Here is a 15,857-nt window from a genome sequence, read left to right on the forward strand (position 1 = left end):
GAGCCAAAGGCAGACGCTAATGCTGAGCTACCCAGGCGCCCCAGTCTTACTCTTGATTTTAAATGGAAAGCTTTTAAAATTTTACCAGGGTATGATGTTTGCTCTAATCATGGATTATACCTCACCAATTTTCTTTTTTTTTAAAGATTTTATTTATTTATTTGAGAGAGAGAGAATGAGAGAGAGAAAGCACGAGAGGGAGGAGGGTCAGAGGGAGAAGCAGACTCCCCGCTGAGCAGGGAGCCCGATGTGGGACTCGATCCCGGGACTCCAGGATCATGACCTGAGCCAAAGGCAGTCGCTTAACCAACTGAGCCACCCAGGCGCCCTATACCTCACCAATTTTCATAGTTGTATCTTTAGTATCATTCAGGTCAAAATATTTTCTAATTTCTATTGTATCCTTTGATTCATGAGTTATTTAAGTGTGGTGTTTAATTCCCAATAACAGGTTTTCTTAATACTGTTCTTTATTGATTTCTAGCTCAAATGCACTGTAGTCAGAGAATATGCTGTAAAATATTTGTCTTTTAATATTTGGAGGTTTTGGGGCGCCTGGGTGGCTCAGTTGGTTAAGCGTCTGCCTTCAGCTCAGGTCACGATCTCAGGGTCCTGGGATCACGCACATCAGGCTCCTTGCTCAGCAGGGAGCCCACTTCTCCCTCTCCCTCTGCCCCTCTCCACTCCTCATGCTGTCTCAAATAAATAATCTTAAAAAAAAAATATTTGGAGGTCTTGCTTTATGGCCCAACATATGGTCAATTTTGATTAATGTTCCAGTTCCAGTTGAACATGTGGTAGGCAAATTTTGACTACAAACACCTTCCCCTTCCTGGTGTTGATTTGTGCTTATCTTACATTATATGACAAAGGGACTTTGAATTATTAAAATAGGGAGATTATCCTGAATTATCCAAATGGGCCTATCACATGAGCCCTTAAAAGCAGCAGAACAGGGCAGAGAGTCAAAATGTGAGGACTCATCAACCTTTGCTGGCTTGAAGATAGAGAGGGGCCAGGTGTAAAGCATAAGAAATTGAATTCTGCCACAGTCTTGAAGGCACTTGGATGTGGATTCTTTTCCAGAGCCTCTCCTACTGCATCTTTGGTTTTGATGTTCTGAGACCTTACGCAGAGAACTCAAGTGTACCCAGACTACTAACTCATGGAAACTGTGAAATAATAAATGGCTATTTTTTTCAAAGTAGTCTCTACATCCAGGGGCGCCTGGGTGGCTTAGTTGGTTAAGCGTCTGCCTTCAGCTCAGGTCGCGGTCTCAGAGTCCTGCGGTCAAGCCCCACATCAAGCGCCCTCCTTGCTCAGTGGGGAGTCTGCTTGTCCCTTCCTTCTGCCCATCCTGCTCATGCTCTCTCTCAAATTAATAAAATCTTAAAAAAAAAAAAGATTTCTATTTTCTTCTAGAAGCTTGATTTAGCTTTCACATTTAGGTCAATGATCCACCTCAAATTAATTTTGTGCATACTAGGAGTTAAGGGTTAATTTTTTCCTATATAGAGATCTTTTTTCTCTGGCACTATTTTTTTTTTTCCTAACTTGGTAGTGCTTAGTTTGTAATCAAAACTTAGCAACTCAATTATTGCCATTTCTATGGGTCAAAAATCAGGGAGTGACTTGGCTGTGTGTGTGGTTGTGATTCAAGGTCTTGTGACTGTAGTTAAACTGTCAGCCAGAGCTGCAGTATCGTCTAAAAGCTTTTAGACATACTAACAGATAACTTATTTCTTCTAATTAAACCACAGCTGTGATAAACTGTAATTTCTGTTACTAGGACAAATAAAACAGGTATACTTTACACTGCCTCACAATTTCAAATTATGCACTATCATGAGATCAATGTGTTAAATTCTCAACTTATAAAGTCCACAGTGGTCTAGGATATTACTGTTTGATTAGAATTGTATTTTCATAATTTATTCCCAACAAGATCTGACCAATTTTTGGTTTTTTGACTTACAAGAGTTAAACGTTATTAATTTGTCTCAATAAGGTAAAGATGATTGGCTACAATATTTAAACTGCTGAAAAACCTATATTGCTATTAGTTAATGGAACAATTAAAAAAAATTTTTTTTAATTACTTCTCGTAAGAATGACCAAGACAAGTTCAAAGGTATTTTTAAAACGGTATCCTGCACTGCCAAAAATGATACCCGGCACAGACGCATCAAACAAATATTTAAGTGGGTGGTAAAATTTTACAAGCCATCCATTTCAATACCCTGTGAATACAGCATAAATGCCATCAAATGTCAGCTAAACTAATGATTCTCTCCCAGAACACAGTGGAATCAATCTGTTGGAGTCACCCTGCACTCAAGTCTCGGGGTCTCCTCTACTTCCTTCCCTCTTTGGTGGGAGGATGCTATATGAATTCTGAAAAGCAGTCAGTGACTGCTAATTCAAGGTGACAGCCTGACCACACAGCCTCTTCCTGTTGAGACTCTATTACTGAAAAGGGAAATTAAAAATGTTTACCACAATGACAGAATGGGAGAGAAGTGAGATGTCAAAGACAATGTATTTCGGGGCACCCGACTGGCTCAGTCGTTAAGTGTCTGCCTTCGGCTCTGGTCATGGTCCCAGAGTCCTGGGATCGAGCCCCTCATCCGGCTCCCTGCTCAGCGGGAAGCCTGCTTCTCCCTCTCCCACTCCTCCTGCTTGTGTTCCCTGTCAAATAAATAAAATCTTAAAAAAAAAAAAGATAATGTATTTCAAAAAACAGTATGAAGATGGAAAACAGATTAAGAAACAGAAAATCCTCAACAAAAAAGGTAAGAATATGCAATGGGAAAAAGACAGTCTCTTCAACAAATGGTGCTGGGAAAACTGGACAGTAACACAGAAAAGAATAAAAGTGGAACACCTTCTTACACTGTACACAAAATAAACTCAAAATGGATTAAGGACCTAAATGTGAGACCTGAAACCATAAAAATCCTAGAAGAGAGCACAGGCAGTAATTTCTCTGACATTAGCCATAGCAAAAATTTTTTCTAGAGTATCTCCTGAGGCAGGGGAAACAAAAGCAAAAATAAACTATTGGGAGTACTTTAAAAAAAAAAGCTTCTGCATAGCAAAGGAAACAATCAACAAAAGACAACCTACTGAATGGGAGAAGATATTTGCAAATGACATATCCAATAAAGGGTTAGTATCCAAAATATATAAAGAACTTATGCCACTATACACCAAAAATAAATAAATAGAAAATAAAAATAGGCAGAAGACATGAACAGACATCTCTCCACAGGAGACCTACAGATAGCCAACAGATGCATGAAGATGCTCAACATCACTCATCATCAGGGAAATGCAAATCAAAACCACAATGAGGTATCACCTCACACCTGCCAGAATGGCTAAAATAAAAAACTCAAGAAACATTGGCAAGGATTTGGAGAAAAAAGTACACTCATGCACTGTTGGTTGGAATGCAACTGGTATAGGCACTGTGGAGAACAGTATGGAAATTCCTCCAAAAATTAAAAATAGAACTACACTATGATCCAGTAATTCCACTACTGGGTATTTACCCAAAGATATGAAAACACTAATTTGAAAGGATATATGCATCCGTGTTTATTGAAGCATTCCTTCCAACAGTCAAATTATGGAAACAATCCAAGTGCCTGTCGATAGATGAATGGATAAAAGATGTGGTATATACATATACACAATGGAATATTAGTTATAGGAAAGAATGAAATCTTGCCATTTGCAACAATATGGATGGATCTAGAGAGTATAACGCTAAGTGAAATAAGTCAATCAGTGGGCCGAGTGGCTCAGTCAGTTAAGCGTCTGCCTATGGCTTGGGTACTGATCCCAGGGTCTTGGGATGGAGCCCCGCATGGGGCTTTCTGCTCCGCAGGAAGCCTGCTTCTCCCACTCCTCTGTCTACTTGTGCTCTCTGTGTGTCAAATGAATAAATAAAAATCTCAAAAAAAAAGCCAATCAAAGACAAATACTACATGTGGGTGCCTGGGTGGCTCAGCTGACTAGATGTCTGACTCTTGATCTCCACTCAGGTCTGGATCTCACGGTTGTGAATTTGAGACCCGCATAGGGCTCCATGCTAGGTGTGGAGCCTATTAAAAAAAAAAAAAAAAAGACAAACACCATATGATTTCATTTATATGTGGAATTTAAGAAAAAAAAAGTGAACAAAGAAAAGACAAACCAAAAAAGAGACTCTTAACTATGGAGAACAGATGGTTCCCAGAGGGGAGGTGGGTGGGAGATGGGTGAAACAGATGAAAGGGACTTACAGTACACTCATCTTAATGAGCACTGAGTAATGTATAGAAGTGTTGAATCACTATATTGTACACCTGAAACTAATGTAACACTGTACATTAACTGTATTGGAATTTAAAAAAAAAATGAAACTTAAAGAGGAAAAAATAGGGCACCTGGGTGCTCAGTTGGTTAAGCGACTGCCTTTGGCTCAGGTCATGATCCTGGAGTCCCGGGATCGAGTCCCACATCGGGCTCCCTGCTCAGCAGGGTGTCTGCTTCTCCCTCTGACCCTCCCCCCTCTCATGTGCGCTCTCTCTCTCTCATTCTCACTCTCTCAAGATAAATAAATCTTTAAAAAAAAAAAAAGGAAAAAATAGAGTGCACAAGATATAAATCAGAAAATAACATCTTTAAGGAAATTAATCACAAGTTATTTTGAAATGTTTATTTTTTTAAGGTTTATTTATTTATAGTAATCTCTACACCCAATGTGGGGATCTAATTCACAGTCCCAATATCAAGAGTCACATGTTCCACTGAGTGAACCAGCAAGGCACCCCTGAAATTATCATTTTAAATTTAAGGACGGGGACGCCTGGGTGGCTCAGTTGGTTAAGTATCTGCCTTCAGCTCAGGTCATGATCCCAGGATTCTGGGATCGAGTCCTGCATCAAGCTCCTTGCACAGCAGGGAGCCTGCTTCTCCCTCTCCTGCTCCCCCTGGTTCTGCGCTCTGACAAATAAATCTTAAAAAAAAAACCTTTTGTTTAAAAAAAATAAATTTAAGGAGAAAAAGTGATAGTATTTATGCATTTAAAGCTGGTATATAATTCATGATAGGATAGGGTGATACTGATCAATGTATTTTAATGTACTATGATTATGATGCCAAATTAAAAATAACTTCCAGCAAAATTTGGACTTTGAACAGAGATCCCATTATTTATGAAAAATGGTCTTTAGTATAAACAATATTACACCATAATTATATAATTATAGTGATAAATCGCTACAACAGCAATCACATCACAATAAATAAATGTATCAAAGTAACATGTACACATTAAATTTATACAATGTATTGTCAAATTTATTAAAAATAAGAAACTTAAATGGCTACAGAGAAAGATTAAAACTAGAAATGGATCTTAAAGAACCCCTAATGAAATTTGGAATTAGAGGAACCAATACTGTGGAAGAAGCAAGGCTGAACAAGAAAATGGGTACAGAGTGTATTTGTGGGATGTTGGTCTTTCATGTCCCTTCAGCCATATCATACATATGTGACCAGACCCATCATTTCCCAGCTGTGGGAACAAGTTTCTTAACCCCTCTGAGCATTAATTTCCTCATTTGTAATGAGACAGTAAGAAAATACCTACTTCAGGGCACCTGGGTGGCTCAGTTGGTTAAGCGACTGCCTTTGGCTCAGGTCATGATCCTGGAGTCCCGGGATCGAGTCCCACATCGGGCTCCCTGCTCAGCAGGGAGTCTGCTTCTCCCTCTGACCCTCTTCCCTCTCGTGCTCTCTATCTCTCAAATAAATAAATAAAATCTTTAAAAAAAAAGAAAAAAAAGAAAAAAGAAAATACCTACTTCATAGGATTATCACAAGGATTAAGTAAGTCAATACATGTCAAGGGTATAAAGCAGTATCTAGCACATGGGAAGCATGCAATAAGCATGGTTAAGTCTTTGGTGCTACGTGCTTTCTAATTAATTATAGGATATATATACTTTAAGAATCACTAATTTAAATAAACTCACCTTTGGGGAACACATGAATGATGGAGAGAAAAGCACTTTCATCTTATGAACACAGCTCCACGATAATATACCTTGGCAACATCTTTGCTTAATCTCAAAGCAAGACTAATTAACAATGAGTGTCAGAGATAAATACTAAGTACAAATGGGAGAAAAAAAGGAAAGGGAGCCTGAAAAAAGTATATTATATTGTACTATATTACTGTATTGTAGAGTGGGAGAGGTGCCTTTGAAAGCTTCCCTCTAAGATTGTGAGTATAATGGCCATACACTGCTTATCCATGAACAAGTAAGGAGCTGATCATGAAATGATTAGAAGCAAAACATAAAAGAGTAGACTGAAATGAGAATTAAAACTCATCTATCCATAAAAATCACCTAAGGAACGTTATCAGGTATCTTATAGTTTGTGCTATCTGAAAAGCATTTATTACAATGACAAAACTAGAGGTTAATTACATTTTTATTATTGAATTATATTGTAAAGTCTACATCTACAATTTAATCAGGAAGAAATGCTTTGCATTTACATCAAGGACACATTTATTCTAGTGGAATAAAACAGACACAGACAAAAGACCAAGTACACATTAAAAGAAAAAAAAAAAGACTACATGTTTTACCTGGTCCTTCTTTTACTATCTTGGACCATACCTTTCTATTAGAAAAATTGATCTTACATACATATAAGTTCAATTTATTTTCCCATATTTTTAAACATTAAATGCAGCTTCTCACAATTTCTAATCTAAAAGAAAAGACGGAAAACTATATAGGAAGCAAAGTTTAGAAACAAGGAAAAAGTAGACTGCTATTACTGTACTGCAGAAAAGAGTAAAACGTGCCCCCTCTGTGGCTCATCTCAAAGAAACACTTTTACTCAGAGAGGCAAGCATTTCTGATCTAGGAGTAAGTTTCCCACTCCCCCATGGGACCAGACCTACAAAAGTTTCTGATCAATTGCAAAGTAAGTGAAAAATGTCTACAAAATATTTCAAAGCTAAACATCAGAATACAGCTAATGAAATCAAAATTGTGTGCTGGTCTAAATATACATATTAAGCTTTTTGCTTTTTAAAAAGTATCTTTTTATTTCAGATGGTATTTAAAATAACTTATATTTTTAGTGTGCTTTATGGTCAATGGACTGTAAAGTTGAAATTCAAATGAATAAGTTTAAATTTGTTTTACTTGATTCTACAAAATTTCAATTACCTACTACTTTACTTAACCAAGTTATACATGAGGTAAGTTTTAGCTAAAAAATAAGATAAATCAACCACAAAGATAAGTTAACCATTTCAAGAGTATACAAAAATCATAATGCCCACTCCATATTCAGAGTTTATAAATTTATGTATTAACTACTTTGTATCTAAGAAAAGTTTACTATGTAGTTTTAAAGTAAACACTTTTTGTACTTTTAATCAAATTCTGTTGGAAAATGTAGGGCAAAAAAAACCTGGCAAATTTTGTTTTTGGTAACAGAAGACAATGCAAAAATGAATCCAAATGGAACCTCAGACCAGTGGTTAAAGTTTCTAACTTCTAAACAGACACACACTTATTTATCTAAAAAATATTTTGGTAGCAAATTGGATTGACAGAGTAAGTGTTTTGCTGTAAATAAAAAGTACAAGTTTCCAATTACAGCCTTATAGCTAGCTAAACAGTTTCTAAAAACATGTACAGCCAGCTCACAATTCTCTAAAACATGTATATGCTGCACTAAGGATCCCTGCTAAAATATCAACAGCATTTAAATGGGTCTTACTTAAGTAGGACATTCATGATACTAGAAATCTTTTAAAAAGTGAGTACAATAGGACTACAATAATATTACTATTAATAAAAGTTACAGAAGAGATTATTGCTGTATGTTCCTCCATAAACACATCAAACCTGTGGCAGTTACAAAAAGTACAACTCAAGTTACCCTTTTTCTTACCAAATTTCATGTTTCACATATCTCTATAAGTTTTTATACAGCAGAGAATAATTCTTAAAATCTTTTCTGTAAGAATTCAAAGTATTTAATGTGTAGCTTCACATTATACTATCATGTTTTGCCCTTCTTGTTTCCCAAATACACAAAAACAATATACATTTTTCTCAAAAGTGAAATAAGATGTCCACATTAAAAAAATAAAGCCTACAAAAAAGTTCCAGAGCTAAAAAAGATTATTCATATGGCACGAAGTGATCTCCTACTAGTCCAAAGTCCAAAACATTTAAATGAAGTCCATTTATATATCCTGTTTGCTTTTCAATGGAATATTACATTTATTGAGGTGAAATCACATTATTTTTAGTTCTCAAGTCAAGTGTACACAAATGTTTATACAGTTATTAGAAAAAATAGGAGACCAAATTGAGTGTGCCAAAAGAGATATCATTCAGATGGATTTTTCAGAGTCATTAGAAAAAAATTGAGTGAATGGATTTCCTTGGTTGGTTTCCATAGCTTGATAGACCAAAAACAAAAAAATGGCCACAACAACAAACAGCAAAATTTTTATCCACGTGGGAATAGAGCGTCCCTTTTTTGTCTTTTCTGACTTGACATCTGCCAAGGGAACATACTTAGGAATGTATTTAGATGAAAAAGATTCCTCCATCCTGAAATCACTGAGTTCTAATGGCCGGCCTGCAGCCCCTTTGATTGGTCTGCGGCAACTAGCACTGTTGGGAGTGAAAACAGGAAGAAAAAAATAAATTTAGATAAAAGTCATGATTTCGATATATAGAATATAAAATGTCATTACCACTCTTAATTTCAAACACACTCCTTGAGATAACAGAAAATTGTCACATGTAAATAGCCTATTTAAAATCTCTATACATTTTTCATTTAAAATGTTGGATGCTCCTTCTATTAGAAAATAATATTCAGAACACTGATAAATATTCACTAAACTTGTCTTCTTTTCAGGGCCAGTATATTTAGGAGATAAGAGGAAAAAAATAGGTAGTTTGGTTGTGATTCTTTCAGTCAGGAAACAATTCAGCTCTTATCTAAACAGTCCTTTTGATTAGAAAAGGGAAACCTTCAGGGAAAACAAGTATTTCCTTCTTACTATGTTTTTGTTTAGAGAGAAGAATTAGATGGTAAGCAAATTATAATACTTCAGCTTATCATATTGAATCTGACTCAACTTTTAAGAATATGAACTAGTGACTTAGAAGAATTAAAACTGCTCTCAAAGAACAGTTTAATTCTGAGAACACAGGTACAATAACCGTGTGAAGAATTAAGTTAAAATTCCTATATATGCATATTAAATAATCATGTTGTACATCCTAAATATATACAATTTTATGTGTCAATTACACCTTAATAAAAGTGGGAATAAGTAAATAAATAAAAACACACTAGTAGAATACACTAATTCTTGTTTTAATGTATCTGAATACCTAATTCCTGTTGGTGTAGATGCTTCAAAGGGAAACATTTCCTTAAGAATATCCCTTTCTATTCTTCTTTCCTCTGTTTTTTCTCCCACCTAATAAGAAACAAACAACCACAAGTTAACATTTAGTATAAATGTGTAATTAAAACATAATTTGTTTTATTTTTATTTTTTTTTTTAAAAAAAGCTTTCAGAGAACAGAGTGCATTCAAATCTGCCCCAGCTTTTACCACTGCCCTTCCTGAATTCATTACCTAAGTATCCATATACTTCCAAAGCTCTCTTCAAATTTCTTCAATATGGAGATATGTTAATGTGGTAATGGGGGATTGCCACACATTCAAGCAAGTTAAAAAAAAAAAACCCCGCAAAACTAAAATTCCGCACAGCTAATATGGCAGTATTAAGTTCCCCCACTGGATTTTCCCATGCTTTTCATTAATATTAAGAGTACACTGTTTCTTCTGTTGAGAATTTTGTGATAAAATAAATTATGAAATGTGGAAGATATCAAATTTACATGGATCTTTAACAAATTTTAGTGTATCTTTTAACTACAGAGAGTCAATTCAATCTTCCTAACTTAAAAAAACCATAAAATGATTTTTTAAACAACCTGATTGTTTTGCTGTTTATTGTTATGCCCAGATCAAAACCACCTTTGGTGAAAATTCATTAAATGTATCATGCAGTTAGTACTTTTAAAGCTTAATTATACAGGAGTTAATCAATTCAAGCATCATACAAAGTCCCATTAAAGTCCCATTATTTGACCTTTCGGTGAAAGACTTCCCAACAGCCCAATAACACTTTCAACCCACATCAATAAGAGAACATATTAGAAGCAGCACACAAATGAATACTCCCTTGAAAAGTGGAACTTAAGAGGCACACAGTAGCAAGCAGATAGTATTAGCATATCATACTATATTACTTTTGATTGTCACTAATAAAAGCATGTCTTTAAAATGATACACACACACACACACACACACACACACACACACACACACACACACACACACACACACACACACACCCCACCCAGTTAAGAAAGTTCTGCTCCCTCCCACTGCAAAAAACAAATATAAAATAAAAAATTTCCTCTTTAAAAGATCAATGATAGCATCGATCTAAATTTTATGCATTTACTTCAGCTCTTGTCAATGGTTTCTTTGGTGTTCTTCTGGGTATGTCTGAGAATTCAGTGATTGGCAGAATAGGAGCTGCATGCTTGAAATTTCCAGTCACCCTATTGACAACCTGCCAAGATTCAAATTATTCAGACTCAGAATTATCCAAACATAGCAAAGACATGTAAAAAGAAAAAAAGATACTCTATTTCTGTAATATTTGAAAACTTCCCTTAATAAAAATTTAGGCAAAAGAACCTAGAAAGGAACATATTCAGTGCTTCTCACGTGAAGCCTTAGCACTCTAAATATTTTAGCAAAAAAGTTTCCTTATAATACTTAGAGGTAGGATTCTTGTACAAATTTATATATATATATATATATATATATATATATATAAAACTTGGCTATAATAAAAAATTATAAAATTCAGAATTATTTGGGGAAATGAATTTAAAATATAATTGTTTAAAACACAAGTTTGAGATTTGCCAAAATTTACCACCTCCCCAATTCTAATTAAAGGGTAATTTACAAAGAATACCACTTGTATAGTTTATGAAACATATTTACTAAGGTTTCGTTGCTTGAAGCCATTATAGTTTCAGCTATGGGAGTACTCTCTGAAATTATTGCACCATCTATACGAAAATGTTCTGAAGTTTCCACCTGTTAGTTTGAAAACAAAACAAAAACAATAAATATAAAATAATCACTAAAACCCTACCAATCTGAAAACCCAATTCTAAGCAATAAGCCTTGCATCACCCTTTTCCTTGGAGTTCTTCTTGACCCTCTTGTGGATTCCCTAGTTAATGCCTGCAGAGGTCCGCCTTTTGAAGATCCACTTGTCCATTCAGTCTCAGTTATTCCAGCTTGAGAATAGCTCTATTCAAGCATCGACACATTAAAAAAGTCATATTCTAACATCAAACACCTTAATGATGGCCATTAGCTAGCACACTGAGAAGTCATGAAAAATCTCCAAATGCCAGCATTTGCAAACAATGCCATGCCCTCAAAGTATTTCTAAATGTATTGACTGAACCAATATGCAGGCATTGGAAAACGCTTAAACTATAGTAGAATACACAGGAGCTCACAAATTGTAATAAAAGCAAGAAGAAAAAAGCACGTAATTTATCACCAGCTCCTTCTGTGACTTGCTGTTTGCTATTTGGCTCTCGTATCACAACTGCATCTCTTTGGCTTTCTAAACAAAAAGCAGGCTGATCATGACTTATAAAAAAGTCATTTATTATAACAAGGCAGTTTCCTTTAAAAACAAAATAAAATTTTGTAATTGTTAGCACAAATTAAATGTTATCTTTTTCAAGTAGTTAGGATTATGTAAATAGGTTCAGTTTAAATTATAATCTACACAACAGCTATCTGAACTTAAAAGTTCCCAGGTGTCAAACTTTTTCTTAGAAACAGATATTAACATTGAGCAACAAAAACCTGGTGGTCACCTCTTTCACAAACTGGCAAGCCTATAACATCAATGCCAAACCCAATGCTTACCCACTCCTCACTACAGAAAGATACCAATAGTGATGGGTCACTGGTATCTTCCAGATTCCTATCTCCCTGAAAAGGCAACCAATTTTTCATTTCAAAAATAATTCAGTAGTCCTTACATAATAGTTTGAAAACCACTAGACTTGTACTTCTCAAACTATAATATGCATATCAATCACCTGGAGTTTTTGTTAAAGTGCAGATTATAATCCAGCAGCTCTTGGGTAGGGCCTGAGATTCTGCATTCCAAGAAGCAAGTTATTCAACTCTGAAGCTATTACCAGATAAATTAACCAGAGAACATCCACCAGTGATTAGTATTATACTAGAGTGTGCTCATACTGTCACTTCTGCTTTCAAGCTAATAATTTATCTAAATAACTGATGCTTTTGTATTCAAGTGAGTGCCTATTAATTTTAAAGACAGATGTATTTTACTCTTATCCTGGGACAAGAGTGCTTATCCAATAAGAATGCTTATTTCACTGGAAACATTACTCCAGAATCCCACAAGGTACAAACATATTCTCATAGCTAATTTCGCCATCTATCTATATTTGGGATTAACATTATAAGAGTTTCTCTTTAACTTGCAAATGGAAACTCTGGGTTCCTTTTCCTGCTATCAATTAGGAAATATTTGCTGAATGCAAATTTAATGTCAGTCAAATCTGTTAAGTTACATACAAATATGATAAATACTCATTAATAGTTAAATTCCTGATTGTTTGAATAGAAAGGAACAATAGTTTTAACCTGAGGTTCTCAATCCTGGCAGCACAATATCAACTGGGGTGCTTCTGAGACGTATCAAATGCCCCCAACCCTACCTTGGTCCAATTAAGTCAGAATCTCTTCTAGAAGGGCCTTGGGCATAGTTAATTTTTACAACTCCTGAGGGGATTCTGATGTGCAGCCAGCGTTGAGAACACATGCTTTAAGATATTGTAACTGAACTGTGATGCATCTCAAAGTCAAGTATTTTCTTAAAATTACTTTCAATTCTGCTTCCTCTTTCATAGTCAATTGTTGCTCAGTGCCAGTAAAATTAATTAGAAGCAGTATTTTAAAAATATTCTGGTTTGACAGTCTATTTGGTATAATCAGCATATACTAAGTATTTTAAAACTCTTCAAAGAATTAAAAACTTCATTTCTTTTTTTTAGAAGATTTTATTTGAGTGCACGAGCGTGCATGCACAAGTGGGGGGAGGGGCAGAGGGAGAGGTAGATGCAGACTCCCCGCTGAGGAAGACCCTGGTATCATGACCTGAGCTGAAGACAGACGCCCAACCAACTGAGCCACCCAGGTGACCCTAAAACACTACATCTTTTTTTTTTTTTTTTAAGATTTTATTTATTTGAGAGAACGACAGCAAGAGACAGAGCACAAGTAGGGGGAGTGGCAGAGGGAGAGGGAGGGGGAAGCAGGCTCCCCACTAAGAAGGGAGCCCAATAAGGGGCTTGATCCCAGGACCCTGGGATCATGACCAGAGCTGAAGGCAGATGCTTAAACCGGCTGAGCCACCCAGGCACCCCTATATTTCTTGAAAGGGCTAATAAAACTGATAAAATATAAAGACCAGATATTTTATCTTTGTCCATGAAGGTGGGGGTGAGGGGAAATATCGCTCTTCCTTATCTACCAAATTCCAGGATTTTCCATGTTATATTTTGAACTGAAATAATCTCTTCATCAAAAATTTTACCAACATCTACTGAAACTATTATAGTTAATAAAAAAAAATAACGTTTACATTTCTATTAGTCATTGTTGACATTAAGGTCAAGTTCCATTTAAAGATTCTTTTATTTTTTTCTACAGAAGGAAACACAAGAAACACATTGGTTGCCTGTGAGAACAGCTGGGAAGGGGCGGGAAAGAAACTTTTCACTATAAATCATTTATACTTCCTTTTGTCCAGGTTTATTAAATTCTTTGGTTGAGGGCTGTCAACTAGTTTTATTAGTTCTTTCACTATTATTATCTAATTCAGAATTCATCACCTTCACAGAAAACTGACAACTCTTCACACACCAGAAAAGATATTCTGACGTTTTTCTACCAGAGTCCACTATAAACAAGTGAAAATTAATGACTGAAAAGAAATTCACGGCTATGTAAAATTAGTAGTTAATGTGATTGCTATATACTCTTTGTCCAAATACTAATTGCAGTGTCATCTACTTTCAACAAGATGTTCTGCAGCAGCTCCTCTTAATTTATCAGGAAGCCAACAGGAGAAAGAAACAGAAACCCTCTCACGTTGCCTTTCAATAAGCTATCAGGCAAAAAAGACAGCAGGCAGTTGAGGCACAAGAGATTGCAGAAGCTGGGGTATTAAAGGAGGCTATAGATCTCTCAGTAAAAATACAAGCTCTAAACAAAGTTTACATAAATCTAAGTTATAAAAAGAAATAGTATAATTAAAAGCCACTTTACTCTGAAGAACTACCAATTTAGTAATCTGGTTAACTCATATTAACTTTTTCAAAACAGTGTCCCATCCCTCCATTAGAGAAAGGTACTCTCATACATTGCTGGTGGGAATGCAAAATGCTTCAGCTCTTATGCAGGGGATTTGATAACATCTAGCAAAATTACCCAGTAATTTCAATTCTAGATTTCCCCAAGATAAATCGGCTAAAATATGAAATGATACATGTAAAAGGCTGTTCATCAGTTCATCTTTGCATTACCTAAACAGTATAACTGAAAATAATCCAAATATCCACCAAAGGAAAGTGGCTGAATAAAATACAGTACATCCATAAAATGCAATGACATGCAGTGGTACAGAGCAATGAGGAAGATGGCTATACTGTGTTCTGATTTGGAGTGACCTCCGTGTTTAGATTACCAGAAAGGTAGAAATGTGCAAGTTTACTGCCTTTTATGTAAGGAGGGAAGTAAAAATAAGTGTATAAATCTATGTATTTACTTATTGTTTTCAAAAAGAAAATATTAACCCAAACTTAATAGAAACAGTTACCTATAAATGGAAGGAACAAAGATAAAAGCCAGATTTCAGATTCCATCTTATTTTGCCTAAAGAAAACTATATATTCTCAATAATTAAAAAATAGGAAAGAAAAAAAATTCATTCAAGTAATTTTAGCACAGTATTTTGATTTTATGCTCAAAAGACAAGAAAAACTGCAAAAAAACCCAAAACTGCCATTTAGCAGTGTTATGATCAGGAGTACTGTATTTAGAAACATCTATATAGTGATAACTACATAAATCACATTTTAAGAACCAAGATACTCAGCATAAGAGAACACCCAGAAGTTAGATAGCTTGCATTCATAATTTTGATGAACTCATGATTTATTTTCTCTTTTTTTTTTTTTTTAAAGATTTTATTTATTTGACACAGAGAGATAGCGAGAGCAGGAACACAAGCAGGGGGAGTGGGAGAGGGAGAAGCAGGCTTCCCGCGGAGCGGGGAGCCCGATGTGGGGCTCGATCCCAGGACCCTGGGATCATGACCTGAGCTGAAGGCAGACGCTTAACGACTGAGCCACCCAGGCGCCCCTATTTTCTCTTTCTAAAAAATAAGTACTCCTAGCTCTACCTAGTAAAAAGCCTAGAAGCAATGACAACCCAGCAGAAATAAACAACCTAGCACCCCAAATATTTTCAATGGAAAGGATTAGGGTTCTTTGGAAAAATGGCTGATTTGGTAAAAGGCAGGCAATATACATGAGCCTGGGACATCTTACTGTGGCAGAAAACAAGAAACTATCAAAGACAAACAGGGTCAA

The 15,857-nt window shown here is 35.5% G+C and overlaps 1 protein-coding gene across 4 annotated transcripts in view; it reads right to left on the bottom strand.

Moving 5' to 3' along the window:
* Positions 1 to 6,471: 6,471 nt before the first annotated feature.
* TMPO (thymopoietin) overlaps positions 6,472 to 15,857 on the bottom strand; it is a 28,942-nt gene continuing 19,556 nt past the window's right edge. The window contains exons 5-9 of one of the 4 annotated variants that reach the window (XM_025882362.2): positions 11,338 to 11,457; positions 11,143 to 11,238; positions 10,589 to 10,699; positions 9,441 to 9,529; positions 6,472 to 8,708 (exon numbers count right to left, since the gene is read on the bottom strand). In XM_025882362.2, coding sequence (XP_025738147.1) covers positions 8,423 to 8,708; positions 9,441 to 9,529; positions 10,589 to 10,699; positions 11,143 to 11,238; positions 11,338 to 11,457 — 702 coding nt within the window. In that variant the 3' untranslated portion in view covers positions 6,472 to 8,422. The remainder of the gene's footprint in view (positions 8,709 to 9,440; positions 9,530 to 10,588; positions 10,700 to 11,142; positions 11,239 to 11,337; positions 11,458 to 15,857) is intronic. The other 3 variants (XM_025882363.2, XM_025882364.2, XM_025882365.2) reach the window with 3 other exon arrangements.

This window comes from Callorhinus ursinus, unplaced genomic scaffold (genome assembly GCF_003265705.2).
Source record: "Callorhinus ursinus isolate GAN/ISIS: 27379988/994484 unplaced genomic scaffold, GSC_fseal_2.0 scaffold14, whole genome shotgun sequence".
Classification (NCBI taxonomy): Eukaryota; Metazoa; Chordata; class Mammalia; order Carnivora; family Otariidae; genus Callorhinus; species Callorhinus ursinus.